General features: G+C 33.4%; 1 protein-coding gene across 1 annotated transcript; it reads left to right on the top strand.

The window, feature by feature from the left end:
* Positions 1-410: 410 nt before the first annotated feature.
* LOC132752464 (zinc finger protein 678-like) lies at positions 411-10,876 on the top strand. Its single transcript, XM_060742790.1, has 5 exons — positions 411-517; positions 2,283-2,403; positions 2,929-3,426; positions 3,949-4,188; positions 5,942-10,876. Exons 2-5 carry the CDS (start codon positions 2,298-2,300, stop codon positions 6,802-6,804), a joined length of 1,707 nt encoding a protein of 568 aa, XP_060598773.1. The 5' UTR covers positions 411-517; positions 2,283-2,297; the 3' UTR covers positions 6,805-10,876.
* The last annotated feature ends 1,480 nt before the right edge of the window (positions 10,877-12,356 follow it).

Genomic DNA, 12,356 nt, shown 5'->3' with positions numbered 1-12,356 from the left:
TTTAAACAGTGAAATTATCAATTTGATAATTTCACTGTTTTGAATTTTAGCCCCTTACGTTGTTTCAGTGAAATACCAGCGTGCACAGTACTGGGAACCAACTTAATGACGTGACGTCGTAAATGACGTCACGTTGTTTTATTATTTGGCGCGCTTTTCATTCAGTATTAGGTTTAATGTCTTTTTAAAACGTTTCTTTGCATATAATAAAAAGAAAATTTGTTTAGTTTAGTGTAAGATCGAAATATATTTCACCTTGTGAACACCAAAAGTTCATATTTCACTCGTGGCTGCGCCACTCGTGAAATTTACCTTTTGGTGCTCACTCGGTGAAATATATTCCGATCTTACACTGAACTAAACAAATATCCTCTATATCCTTGTTGATACTCGATTAAAATTTTTCATTAATTTAGAACATGTTCTTCCGCAATAATTGTAACAATCAAGCCTACCATGTTTTGATCAAATCTGAACCATTACCACTGCATATTAAGTGTTTTAAGCCGATATTTGTGTAAGTACAGAACAAGTATTCGTAAAGCGTAATTATTTAAGTAGGATAAAGGTATACTTCACTTTTAGCGACTTGACATTTAACATGATTGCAATTGTCATCAGATTTCACGACATTCAATTGGTCAAAAATTTAGGTCAAACTATAATTTGTATTGATTTTCCCATAGACTCATAATGAGAAATGGTCCCTAAATCTACATTAAAATGCTAACACGTTGCATGTAGCTTAATTAACTGCCAACCATAAAAATTGCCAATCAAAATGATCATAGAATAAGAACGCACTTAAAATTTGCCTGTGGACTATTCTCCCCCTAACCAATTACTTCCCTAATGTTTCCTTCCTGAGTGACTTACCAGTTTTTCCCTGAAGTTTCCTTCTCCCTGACTGTTTTCCCTCTATTCTGCGGGAGAACTTTCTGCATTTGTGCAATATTTGCAAAATACATACATGTCGCGGTTCAGAACTGTTTACTAATTATGGGAGAAAATGTGTAAGCGGCCGGATAGCTCAGTCGGTAGAGCCGCGAAACGGTATTCCGAGGGTCCCGGGTTCGAGTCCCGGTCAGGCTGCACATTTTTCTCACCCTGTGACATTTGGCGCCCAACGGGGGACCGTGACTAATACATCTCAGAGTTTAATTTACATTGCTCTGTAACTCTGTTGAATTCGAGGACGAATTTCAATTTAGCAGGGGAGTATGTCACGGTTTAGAACTGTTCACTAATTCAGTCTGCTGACTGTTTATAGATTTAAGCTTTGACAACATTGGCTGGTGTTTGCTGATATTAAGGCAATTGATTGTTTAACAGTACTATATAGGCAGTCTGTGTAAGATTCACAAGCAAAATTGTATTGAGATATGTAAAAGTGCTTATTTAGAATTTTAATAGCGACAATATTTATATAAGTGTGGTGTTAGAGTAACACACCTCAAAACCAGGTTAGGATATATACTAATTTATATCAGTCTTCTAGTTTATGTCAACAATTGATCTTCATAAGTAAGGTACAATGTATCTGGAAAGTCTTCTGCAGGCTAAGGGCATCATCTTGCATCCATTAGTGGAAGTTTTGGAGTCATTTACTCCTAATTTTGGCGTGTGACTTCAAAAATTTAGAGATTTTCTTTCTTTACCTATATCATGTGACTTCCAATATGAGACTTTTTCTGTCTTCCAAATTTTGGAACTAAGTGAAGCCCTGTTTTGAAATGCTTTCATTATGATACACGAAAACAAAAGATGTTTTCAAGAACCCTGTCTTATTGATTGCTCCTTAGGTGATGATGGTTCGGAAGCAAAATTTGAATTTTTCTGTTTTCTATGTTAAATACAGTTTGAGCCAAGTTAAAGCTCTTGAAAATACCTGCTTTTAATGAATAATACTTAATCAATATCTTTTTAGTTAGTATTGATTCCTGTTCACACAGTGTCTTATGCTTATTAATTTGTAGATACTAAGACTTATTTAAGGGGTACACAGCTCACACATGAACAAAAAAAAGCCCTGCTTACCAGTATATGTTATTTGCATTTTGTTAAGTAACTGTCAACATTTTTTTATTATTTTGTATTATATTACTACACAAGTTATTTTAGCGATGATATCCCTCTTTTCAGTCTTAAGGTTTTTCAGAGCATTTACACACATCCTCTTGGCAATTTTTGTATAAAGTACCAAATTTATATGAGAGATTCAATGAACATGAAAGTATTAAAATTATCTAAAATTAAAAGTTATGACTATTGTATTTTTACAGTGCACATTAACAAGAATGGGAGAAGTGTACCAGTACCATATTACAATGTTGGTCACTGATGAACAGGTGGATGCTATCAGAGCCTTTTTTAAAGAGAAAAACTGGCCATGCTGGCTAAAAGGTAAGGATTGTATTAAATCTAGAGGATAAATTATGTCGAAAGAACATTGATGTTATAAGGTAAAATTTTGGCTTGAAATGAAATTCATCCCCTCTGCATAAGACTATAAAAATAGTGTCCATGAAGAATTGTCTAACCTCTTCTTTTAATAATATCAGTCAACCAAGAACCCATTTACATTTGTATGTGAACATTTTGTAATTTGTAATACACAGTGAGGTTTGTAAATTTTGCATTCGGTTACTTGACTTAGCGGAATCGGCCGAATTACCAGAATAGACAGGAATAGGCGGGGAATTACCGGAATCAACCTGTAATTTTGTTATTAATGAACTTTTAAAGAATAGTCTTGCACATTTTATAAGATATAAACATAATCAATTTGAAACTTAGAATTGATTCTACTGAATGATTGTATAATACATTATTTTCATTTAGTATTTTTACTTTAGTGTCTTTTAACTTCAAACACACCTGACATCATTTTCATACCTAGCAAATCCAAATGACCTCTCGCTCTTTCAGTGTTAACAGATGAAAATGTAGCTGGACTAGTTCAGGGTGGATTTACAGATTTATTCCCAATCATGGCAGCCGGACAAGATGGCGGCATTGGACATTCTATATTTACAGAGATCAAATCTGAAATTGTTGATATAGATGAAGACTCCACTTCGTCCGAGAGAGTGAATGATTTACCGAAGAAGATAGAACCACCAGAGATCTCTGATGATGATGAAAATACAATGGATTATGATATGATGTGTTCAAAGGAGATAGATTCTGGTTCTGAAAGTAACACAAAATCAAATGAAAAAAATGAAACAAGTACAACATGGAAAATTTCTATTTCCGAAGTAAAGGACAATGATGGAAAAGGATCATCGAACAAATTAAAGTGTCCTTTATGTGAAACTACGTGTGTAACAAAAACCATTCTAAAAAGACACTTCAAAAGGCGGCACAAAGGTAAAAAATGGCTTGATGTTGAATGCTCTGATTGCAAGGAAAGGTTTACAACAAGTAAGTATATCATTATATGATATTTTAATTCTGAAACTGAAGTGACTGAAAGTGATTTTCTTTTCACACTAGTAAAGGGCCATGCAAGTCTGCCTTAAGTTTACAACTTCTCTGGCCAGAATCTAGATGTATACTGTTCAATGTTGGTAGCTAATTTTTGGCTTGGTTGAATAAGTGCAAATCCGGGTTATAGTATAGTGAATGTGGGGTGGCATACAGGCAGGGAAATAATTTTGTAACAGTTTTCTCAGCAACTACTGATCACAACCTCTTGATATTTGGTATAAGCATTAACATGTAGTCCCATACCATGGGAATCAATTTTTCAGGTCTGTCACTCATCCATTTCCTGTTTAGCAATTTTGTTAAATTTTCAACATAAATTGTCAATGGTAGACAATTTTTGTAACATCACATAGAGCCTTATGATAATTGGTATACAAATGCAACCTTGAACGCGGCCATTGATCACTGTGGGTGCTGCTTGAATTCAAATATGAACAATGTCTGATTCATTTGTAGAGGAAGAACTTTGGGAACATAGAAGAGAAGTGAACCATGACCCTCCAAAAGAAAAAACAAATATGGTTTCAGTCAACCAGCTTACGCCAGAAGAACGTATAAGATTGGGTCATTTGAAGTGTCAAATTTGTGCAAACTTTTATCCGCACAAACGATCGCTGAGACGACATATGAACAAAGTCCACAAAGATGTGCTTCCGAAATGGAACTGTCCTATTTGTGACACTGAATTTGAAAATCGTAAGTTTTAAATTGAATAAAGTAAGGGTACCATTTTTTAATGACTTTTCTGTATTGAACTTTGGGTCATTTTAGTCGCTATTTATCCCTTTTAACCTTTGGCCAGCTGCAGGCAACTGATTTCTACTAATGGGACCAATGCAGACCAAGATCAACTGGCACAGCGGTGCTGTCTCATCTTAGTTTAATGTTTGATATTTATTCACAATATTTCAACTTCCTTTTAGAACAGCACGCCCTCAGATATATGTTAATTTTCATGAAAATTTTGGAAATGTATTTAAAAGTAAAATATTGTGAGTTGAGCAAATATAGTAATTTACATATTGCAATCAGGCACTTACAATCCAAAAAAATTACCAAAAAAGTCGTCAACATATGCAAAAATAGCGTTTACTAACAGTGTTAGTGAAGCAGTAGAAATATGATTATAAAACACTGCAAAATCAGTCTTAAACTGCACATAACATGAAAAATGTAACTTGGATCTTAAATGTTTTACCTTTCTTAAAACATTAGTACATTTTTCTCAATATTAATTTCTTGAAATATTTTGGCTCATCTGGAGGCGTGCAGCTTTAAAAGTCATACAAAAATCCACTTTTCATCAGGTTTTTGCATTACTTGATATTGTATCATTCCTATGTGTACTTAACAAAACAAAGATATACCCTGTATTTAATGACCTGGCAACAAAAATATTATTGGAAAATTCAAGCTATAATTATACCCCCGCACAACAAAGTTGTAAGGGGGGTATACTGGAATCAGATTGTCCATCCGGCCGTCCGGAGTCCGGCGTTTTTTTCTTGTCCGCCCAATAACTTAAGATTCCTTTGACCCACAGTCTTCATATTTGGCATGGAGGTTAGTCGTGATTACTAGATGACCCCTATTGATTTTGAGGTCACCAGGTCAAAGGTCAAGGTCACAGGGGCCTTGACTTCAAAAAGCTTGTCCGCCCAATAACTTAAGACTCCTTTGACCCACAGTCTTCATAAATTGGCATAGAGGTTAGTCATGATAAGAAGATGACTCCTATTGATTTTGAGGTCACCAGGTCAAAGGTCAAGGTCGCAGGGGCCTTGACTTCAAAAAGCTTGTCCGCCCAATAACTTAAGATTCCTTTGACCCACAGTCTTCATATTTGGCATGGGGGTTAGTCATGATAAGTAGATGACCCCTATCAATTTTGAGGTCACCAGGTCAAAGTCACAGGGGCCTTGACATCAAAAAGCTTTTCCGCCCAATAACTTAAGATTCCTATGACCCACAGTCTTCATATTTGGCATGGAGGTTAGTCGTGATAAGTAGATGACCCCTATTGATTTTGAGGTCACAGGGTCAAAGGTCAAGGTCACAGGGACCTTGTCAAAATAAAGCTTTTCCCCTCAATTGCTTCAGAATGCCTAACCAGAGTGTATTGATTTTGACATTTTCACATTTGAAGCATGTAGAATACATAACTTAGCAATGCACTGGCTTAGTCACCTCACATTTTGCAGGGAGGTTGTCCTTGAGTTCTAAATGGCCACTGTTGATTCTGACAAAGTGGTATGCGGGGGTATTCACGCCATGATAGTGGCAGTTCTAGTTATAATAGCTGTAATTTCATAATTTCAGACATGTTTCAGTTTGTTTTGTTGCATCAAGCGCTCAAATTTGTTACAACATTTTAAAGGTTTATATAATTGTATTTATTTGGTGGTATGTTTTTTTTAATGGAAATTTTATTTTATTTTTAATACTATAGGTGATGCATTATGGAAGCATAAGCGTGAATCAGGGCACAAAACAAATATATGGGCACTAGGCAACTATCAGTGCGACTCTTGCGGAAAAATATACACAAGATATGATTCTTTCCAGGAGCACAAACTTTCTTGCGAAAAAACTGAGAGTGAAAAACAAGCAAGCTGTAAGTATCCATGTGATATCTGCGGTTTGTTGTTCAAATCCATGCTCCGCGTCAAATCTCATAAACGTGGTGTTCATACAGTAGCCCCCGTGGTTTGCCACGTTTGTGGGGCAATGTGCAAGAACAAACGTGCGTTACTTGTTCATCGTAGGAGGCATGATATGAAGAATAAGAAATATGTTTGTGATGACTGCGGAAAATCCTTTTTTAACAGCACACTTTTAGCTCAGCATGTCCGTACCCACACTAAAGAGAAACCATACAAATGTCCGCTGTGTAACTATGCCTGTGCTATTAAGCAAAATATTCATAAGCATTCGATGAAGGTTCATAAAACACAATGCAAAGCTGTTTGCCTAGATGATGTCAAAGACCAAGCTGAGGAGGCATCCAATGAAACATTATTACAATCTCAATCACAGAAATTACGAGACCGACAGTTACCTGAAGTGTCAGGTAGTATGGTGTCCGATAAGAGTCATAATCCGCCATTGGAAAACACCTGTAATTCAAAGTATTTCCCACAAGAAAGTATGGTGGCTGATAGCAGACATGGTAAAAATTCAAGAAATTCCTTTGGCTCGGAAACTATGGTGACAAATAATGGACAGAATTTGAATGAGTTCCAGGAAGTTTTGGATTACAGTGTGAACACACAACCTCTTACACATGGGAATTTTCAGCATCAGTATCAGTGAAATAATTTACATTTCAGCCTATCGTTTTTGTTAAATGTGTAAATGTATATAAGTATGTAAGGGCTCACTTGATTGAACAAATGGAAAATGGGAACATACAGTAAAAATTAAGAGGAATTTAAAAGTTCATTAAATTGGCATGAAAATAAAATGGAAATAGTAGATCAAGTATGATTTAGAATTTTATTTCAATATATTGAATGATATCAGGTAAGATGATACATGATTTTGTACTGGTCCGGGCATTTAAAACGCACAGTTGGTGTCCTATCTTAACCCAGATCAAATAATTGAAAATAGTATTTTATATTTACATGTTTTTGACTTATGAATAGATTGTTGTTAATGTTTCTTGAATATACAGTTGTATAGTTTTTTTTTAATAAAAAATACTCAGATTATAGTAAAATGATATGGTTTCATGGCCTGATTTTTTGCAAAGCTTATCTCCCTTGACAAAAATCTAATTTTGGGAGTTATTATTCAGTATTTTATGTATAAAGATATTATTCACAAAATATGAAAATAGGCAAAGTAAAGAGATTGTTTTAGGTGAATTGTCAGTCTTTAGATAATTATGTGAATATTAACTAACATGAAATGAAGGAATTGTGAGAATTTTTTATCTATTAATGATACAATATTGGGAATGACCCTCAAAATAGTGACCAGGGGAGGTCATGCATGATATATGAAAAGTGTCTATTACTTATTACAGATATCTTTAAAGTTGTTAAGAGGTTTCATGAAGATGATTAATTTGTAAGGATTTTTACATGTATATAAATTATTGGGAATGACCACAAAATTGTGTCCAATTGAGGTAATGCATTACAGCTAATTCATAAGAAACTGAATGGTTTTGATTGTTTTACATGTGGCAGCTATCAAGCTGGAAAAGTTGATTATGTGTTGATTCAATTTCATTACAATGAACAATGTTATTTTTGTATATTGTGTTTATGTGGAGCTGTGTAACTGTTCTGTTGTTAAGTGTACTGGGAATGAGTGAGGTATGGAATAGTTTGAGGCTTGTCTATTAAATACATCTACAAATGTATATGTTTGGGAATATATTTGAACATGATAAAAATGGTTTAGCTTCTTAACATGCTCTTGCATTCTTTGGTATAGAAGCTTCTTTGCTTAAAGGCCCATTACGCTTAAAAATGGTAATATTTTCATTTTTCAAAGTTTTTACTTTTTTTTTGGTGTTTATTATTCATTATAGGCATATAGATGAGCCATCTTGTGCTTCCTTTATGTTTTGGCAATTAGTACAGTTCTAGCGATTGAATGTTTTGTATGGAAGTCAAAATACTACTGTACTACTGTTATCAGAAATGATTTTTCATTCAAAGCTTTTTACTTCTAGTGATAAACATCTAAAGTGTTCTAATCCATAATGCTAGTACTGTCAGCAGCAGCTGCTTACGGTAGCTGTATTTTTATATTTAAACAAAATATAGATGGTTCTAAATTGAATGTACAAATGTTGGTCCATAACACAAGAATAAGAAAGGAAAAGAGTTTTGGAATCTGTTTACTTGTTATTGAAAGTTTTTTTATGAAACAAAAGCATTGGAGATTTCAGGTTGTGAAGAAATTATAAAGTTATGAAATATTGAAGTTTATGTACTGAAAATTTATAAATAATCAAGCTTTTCTCAAGCTTATGATAAAAAATGAATAATTATACCTTTTCATAAAAGAAAAATTATTTAAAATAGATTTGATAGGCATATGAGTTGACTGTTAAAATCTAAAGACATTTTACTGGTGTCATATGAAGAAACATGGTCATGACCTGAGTAGGGCTCGAACCCATGATCTCTGGGTTGAGAGGCAGACACCTTAACCACTAGGCCACCGCTCCCCTTAAAGGTCTTTTGAAAGTATGATATGATTGCTTCATTTTTTTGTTACATACACATTCTAGGTTCTCTGTGTTTAAATAATCAAAAACACAGGTTGTTATATTAGTTTGTCAATTTTTATATACTTTTACTCTTATTTTTCTTTTTTAAAGAGCAGGAAAAAGTTTTAACTTTATTTTACAACGAATGAAATTACTTTATATAAATTCTTGATTGCTTAAACAATTCACAAAATACCTTCCTTTTGAAATACCTTGGAACTAACCTTGCTTTTGAAGTATTTTGAGACTTAATCTGTAGCTAATAAAATTCTACAATATTTATACGTACATGTATTTATATATCAATCATGTTGGCATCTGTTTAACCTTTACTTTGATATGAATCGTAATCATGACCTCAGATTAAGCAAATTAATTTTTTTATTTCCATTCAGTCAAACATTAACCATTAAGACATTTTGTCAGCCATCACTGCTTCTTTTTGGCATTTTCATCTTAATATTTTGAGTTAAATTATGAAAAAATACTTCTAAAAGATTGATATTTTGTTGATTTATTTTGTAATTTTGTTGTCATTTATTGAACGAATTTTTATGCTTAGAAGATATATTGTAATATTGATTTAAATTAAATGACATCTTTTTAAAGAAATTATATATTGAATTATACATGCTTATATGTATTTTTGTAAACTCATGTTTCTTGTTGGATGAAAAAGAAAATTAATATGAGCATGTGAATTGAATAAAGCTTGTAGAATATTATAAATGTATTGACACATAACTCACTGAATTTCTCGTATGGATTTGTCTTCTTTTTCTGTTTTCTTTTGAATTGGCACAGTCAATGTCAAGTTGAAGGGATTTTAATGTTAAAATACAAGGATTAAGCTATCAACAGTTTAGAGCCTGGTCAGAGACAACACAGATATAAGCAGTCTGCCATGGCTCTGTCCTGGTGGGCAAAGTTTAACACTTTCTGATATAACAGGTTAAGGATTTAAAGTTTTTCACATTTCTACATTTGTCAGTTTCAGTTTTGAGAAGGCTAACTTTAAATCTCAGATTCCTAACCCTAAATTGTTCTGTAAAGGGCATTCAATTCCGTTAGTGACACATGGTAACTTCTGTCTTACCATAACCGTAAAAGACCGATTCATATTGACCCTAAATCTGCAGAAAGTGATTAGCCTTTTCACCAATAAAGAGCCAGGTCAACCTGCATATCAGTTTTACTGTTGTCTGACTATACAAAAACTTGATAATTGACACTTCAAGAAAGAAAATGGAAGCTGGACAAACCCATTGGTATATTATATGTTGAGGACTAGTCACCAATTTGTAGAAAAATATCAGTAAATGAAAAATAATTAATGTGATTTATTAGTGGAAGTAATGAGATTTTTGTTAATTGAATACTTGTTGTAGAATGATATGAGTCTTTTGCACTGCTGCATGATTTTTATACAGTTTGCCAGTAAATTCATTTAAGCAAATGTTAAATGCAGATATTTCCTATACATTCCAACAGTTTATTCAAACTACATGAACTAGGGAAGAATATCAAAAGTTGCATGTTCATTTTTTCAGTGGATTATATTGTGAAGCTAAATTGAGGGCTAAGTGCTCGGAGCCAGCTCTTGTGATCACCTAATAGTTAGAAGTTGGCAATTTCTCAGAAACGTTTAAATAAAGATGCATGCTGACTTTTAAGTCTAAGGTAACGTAAAAAAATTAGAAAAGATTACAATTATAGTGTAAGTAAGTATAAAAAATAACTTTATTGGTGATATTTTGAAATTTTATATGCAAAATACCACAATTTAATTTTTTATCACCATAATTCTTTTATGGGGGATCCGTGGCTGAGTGGTTAAGGATTTTAAACCACCATTGTGAGTTCAAATCCCGATAGGGACTTTAGATTATTTCATGTGAGGTACCTATCCATCTCGCGCACGGAACGTTTTTGCTTTTCCTTAAGTGCCGGTTCATGCCTGAAATAATGCACTGTACATAGGGCACCTGAGATCTTTCACCAGTATAGCTGGAAAGTCGGCATACATGGCATATGAACTAAACTGTATTGGAATAAGTAAAGTTCGTTATGTTTTTACACATTGGATTTTTTGTTTTATTGAAATTACCATTGACACAAATGCGTAGGTGCAAATTGAAAGAAATGGTTTCTCCATTTTACCTACATTCCGTAACAATGATATCGGACTTAGAAAACTTTTTATGTATATTTGTATTAATTTAGGTGAGGGAGACAAGCCCGTCTTTGGCGTCTTTTTTGTTTCATGAATCTAATGAATATTGTCATCGTGTTAACTTTTTACCTAACATATGTTAATTGCTTATGTCAAAAAAGATATCGGTGTATATTTTTTGCATTTATTTGTAATGTATGTTGATGAACATTATACATAATATTGAGGAACTGCATAGATTTATAAAACAAAATGTGTTGTTGGTTTCTTTACACAAGATGTCAGTTGTGGTATGTTGAGCCTTTTATGGTCTGTCTCGGAAAAAAACACCATAAAATCAAATCATCTCGAGCCCATTTCATATTTTATCTGAACTGTCATTGCTTTAGTTTAACAATAGCTTTGTTTTCATACATGTCCATGTTTAATTTGTAATAATCTGTCATCTGTCCAAAGTATTTTCTCTCAGTGTTCGTCTACATTAGATGGATTCTTGCAAAATTGGCAGTTGTCATCTAATGAAATATAATTTGACAAAAGGATGACTCCTCATGAATATAAACTTGATAATAAAAAAGTATCGATCTGAGGTATGTCAAGATTTTATCAAGGAATGTTTCTATATAAAGCTTTCTATTTACTATAGGCTGCTCAAACCTATAATTGATAACCTTAAATGTCCTTCATAAGTTACTTATCATGCGCCCGTTTGAAAAACGGGTCGTATTATAGCTCCCTGGCGAGTTGGCGTCTAATTTTGTCCGGAGCATATCTCCTACATGCATGGAGGAATTTCAATGAAACTTCATAGAAATGTTCATCAAAATGAGAAGCTATGTCACGCACATGAACCAGGTCAAGGTCACACATAGAGGGTCAAATTTCAGATAATGATAAAAATGTGTATTCGGACCATTTGGTCATCATTTATAGAGGGGTTGAAACACAAAAGGTCATTATCATGAATACTGGTATGACACATGTAATTTAGGTTAAAATAATGCAAGGTCAAGGTCACTTAATATGATAATCAAGATAACTAAAGTTGATAAAATATATATATTTTTGTCCAATGCATCTCCTACACATATGGAGGGATTCAAATGAAACTTCATACAAATGTTCACCACTATTAGAAGCAGTGTCATGCGCATAAACTAGGTCATTGAAAAACGCTCGTCCGGAGCAAAACTTCTCATGTGTACATGCATTGAGGGATTTCGATATAACTTGACACAAATGATCACCATTATAAGGCAAAGTGTCTCGTGCAAAGTTCATGTCCCTGCGGGCAAAGTCAAGGTCACACATATAAGTTAAATATCATATAAAACTATAAAAATGTGTATTCGAACCATTTAGTAGCATTTATTGAGGAATTCAAATACAAATGATCATTATAATTACTATGGTTGTGAAACATGTTATATAGGTTAATATATGCTTGGTCACTAAAGCTGA

Source organism: Ruditapes philippinarum, unplaced genomic scaffold (genome assembly GCF_026571515.1).
Source record: "Ruditapes philippinarum isolate M1 unplaced genomic scaffold, ASM2657151v2 ctg8027_1_1_1_1, whole genome shotgun sequence".
NCBI lineage: Eukaryota > Metazoa > Mollusca > Bivalvia > Venerida > Veneridae > Ruditapes > Ruditapes philippinarum.
The sequence above is the reverse complement of the archived record's forward strand: the minus strand, read 5'-3'. Positions and strand labels throughout refer to the sequence as shown.

Bases quoted from the DNA above. Each gene is read 5' to 3' on its own strand.
- LOC132752464 (XM_060742790.1), top strand. From the start codon at position 2,298: ATGGGAGAAGTGTACCAGTACCATATTACAATGTTGGTCACTGATGAA. The intron at 2,404-2,928 runs GTAAGGATTGTA...TCGCTCTTTCAG, and splicing joins CTGGCCATGCTGGCTAAAAG to TGTTAACAGATGAAAATGTA. The intron at 3,427-3,948 runs GTAAGTATATCA...ATTCATTTGTAG, and splicing joins CAAGGAAAGGTTTACAACAA to AGGAAGAACTTTGGGAACAT.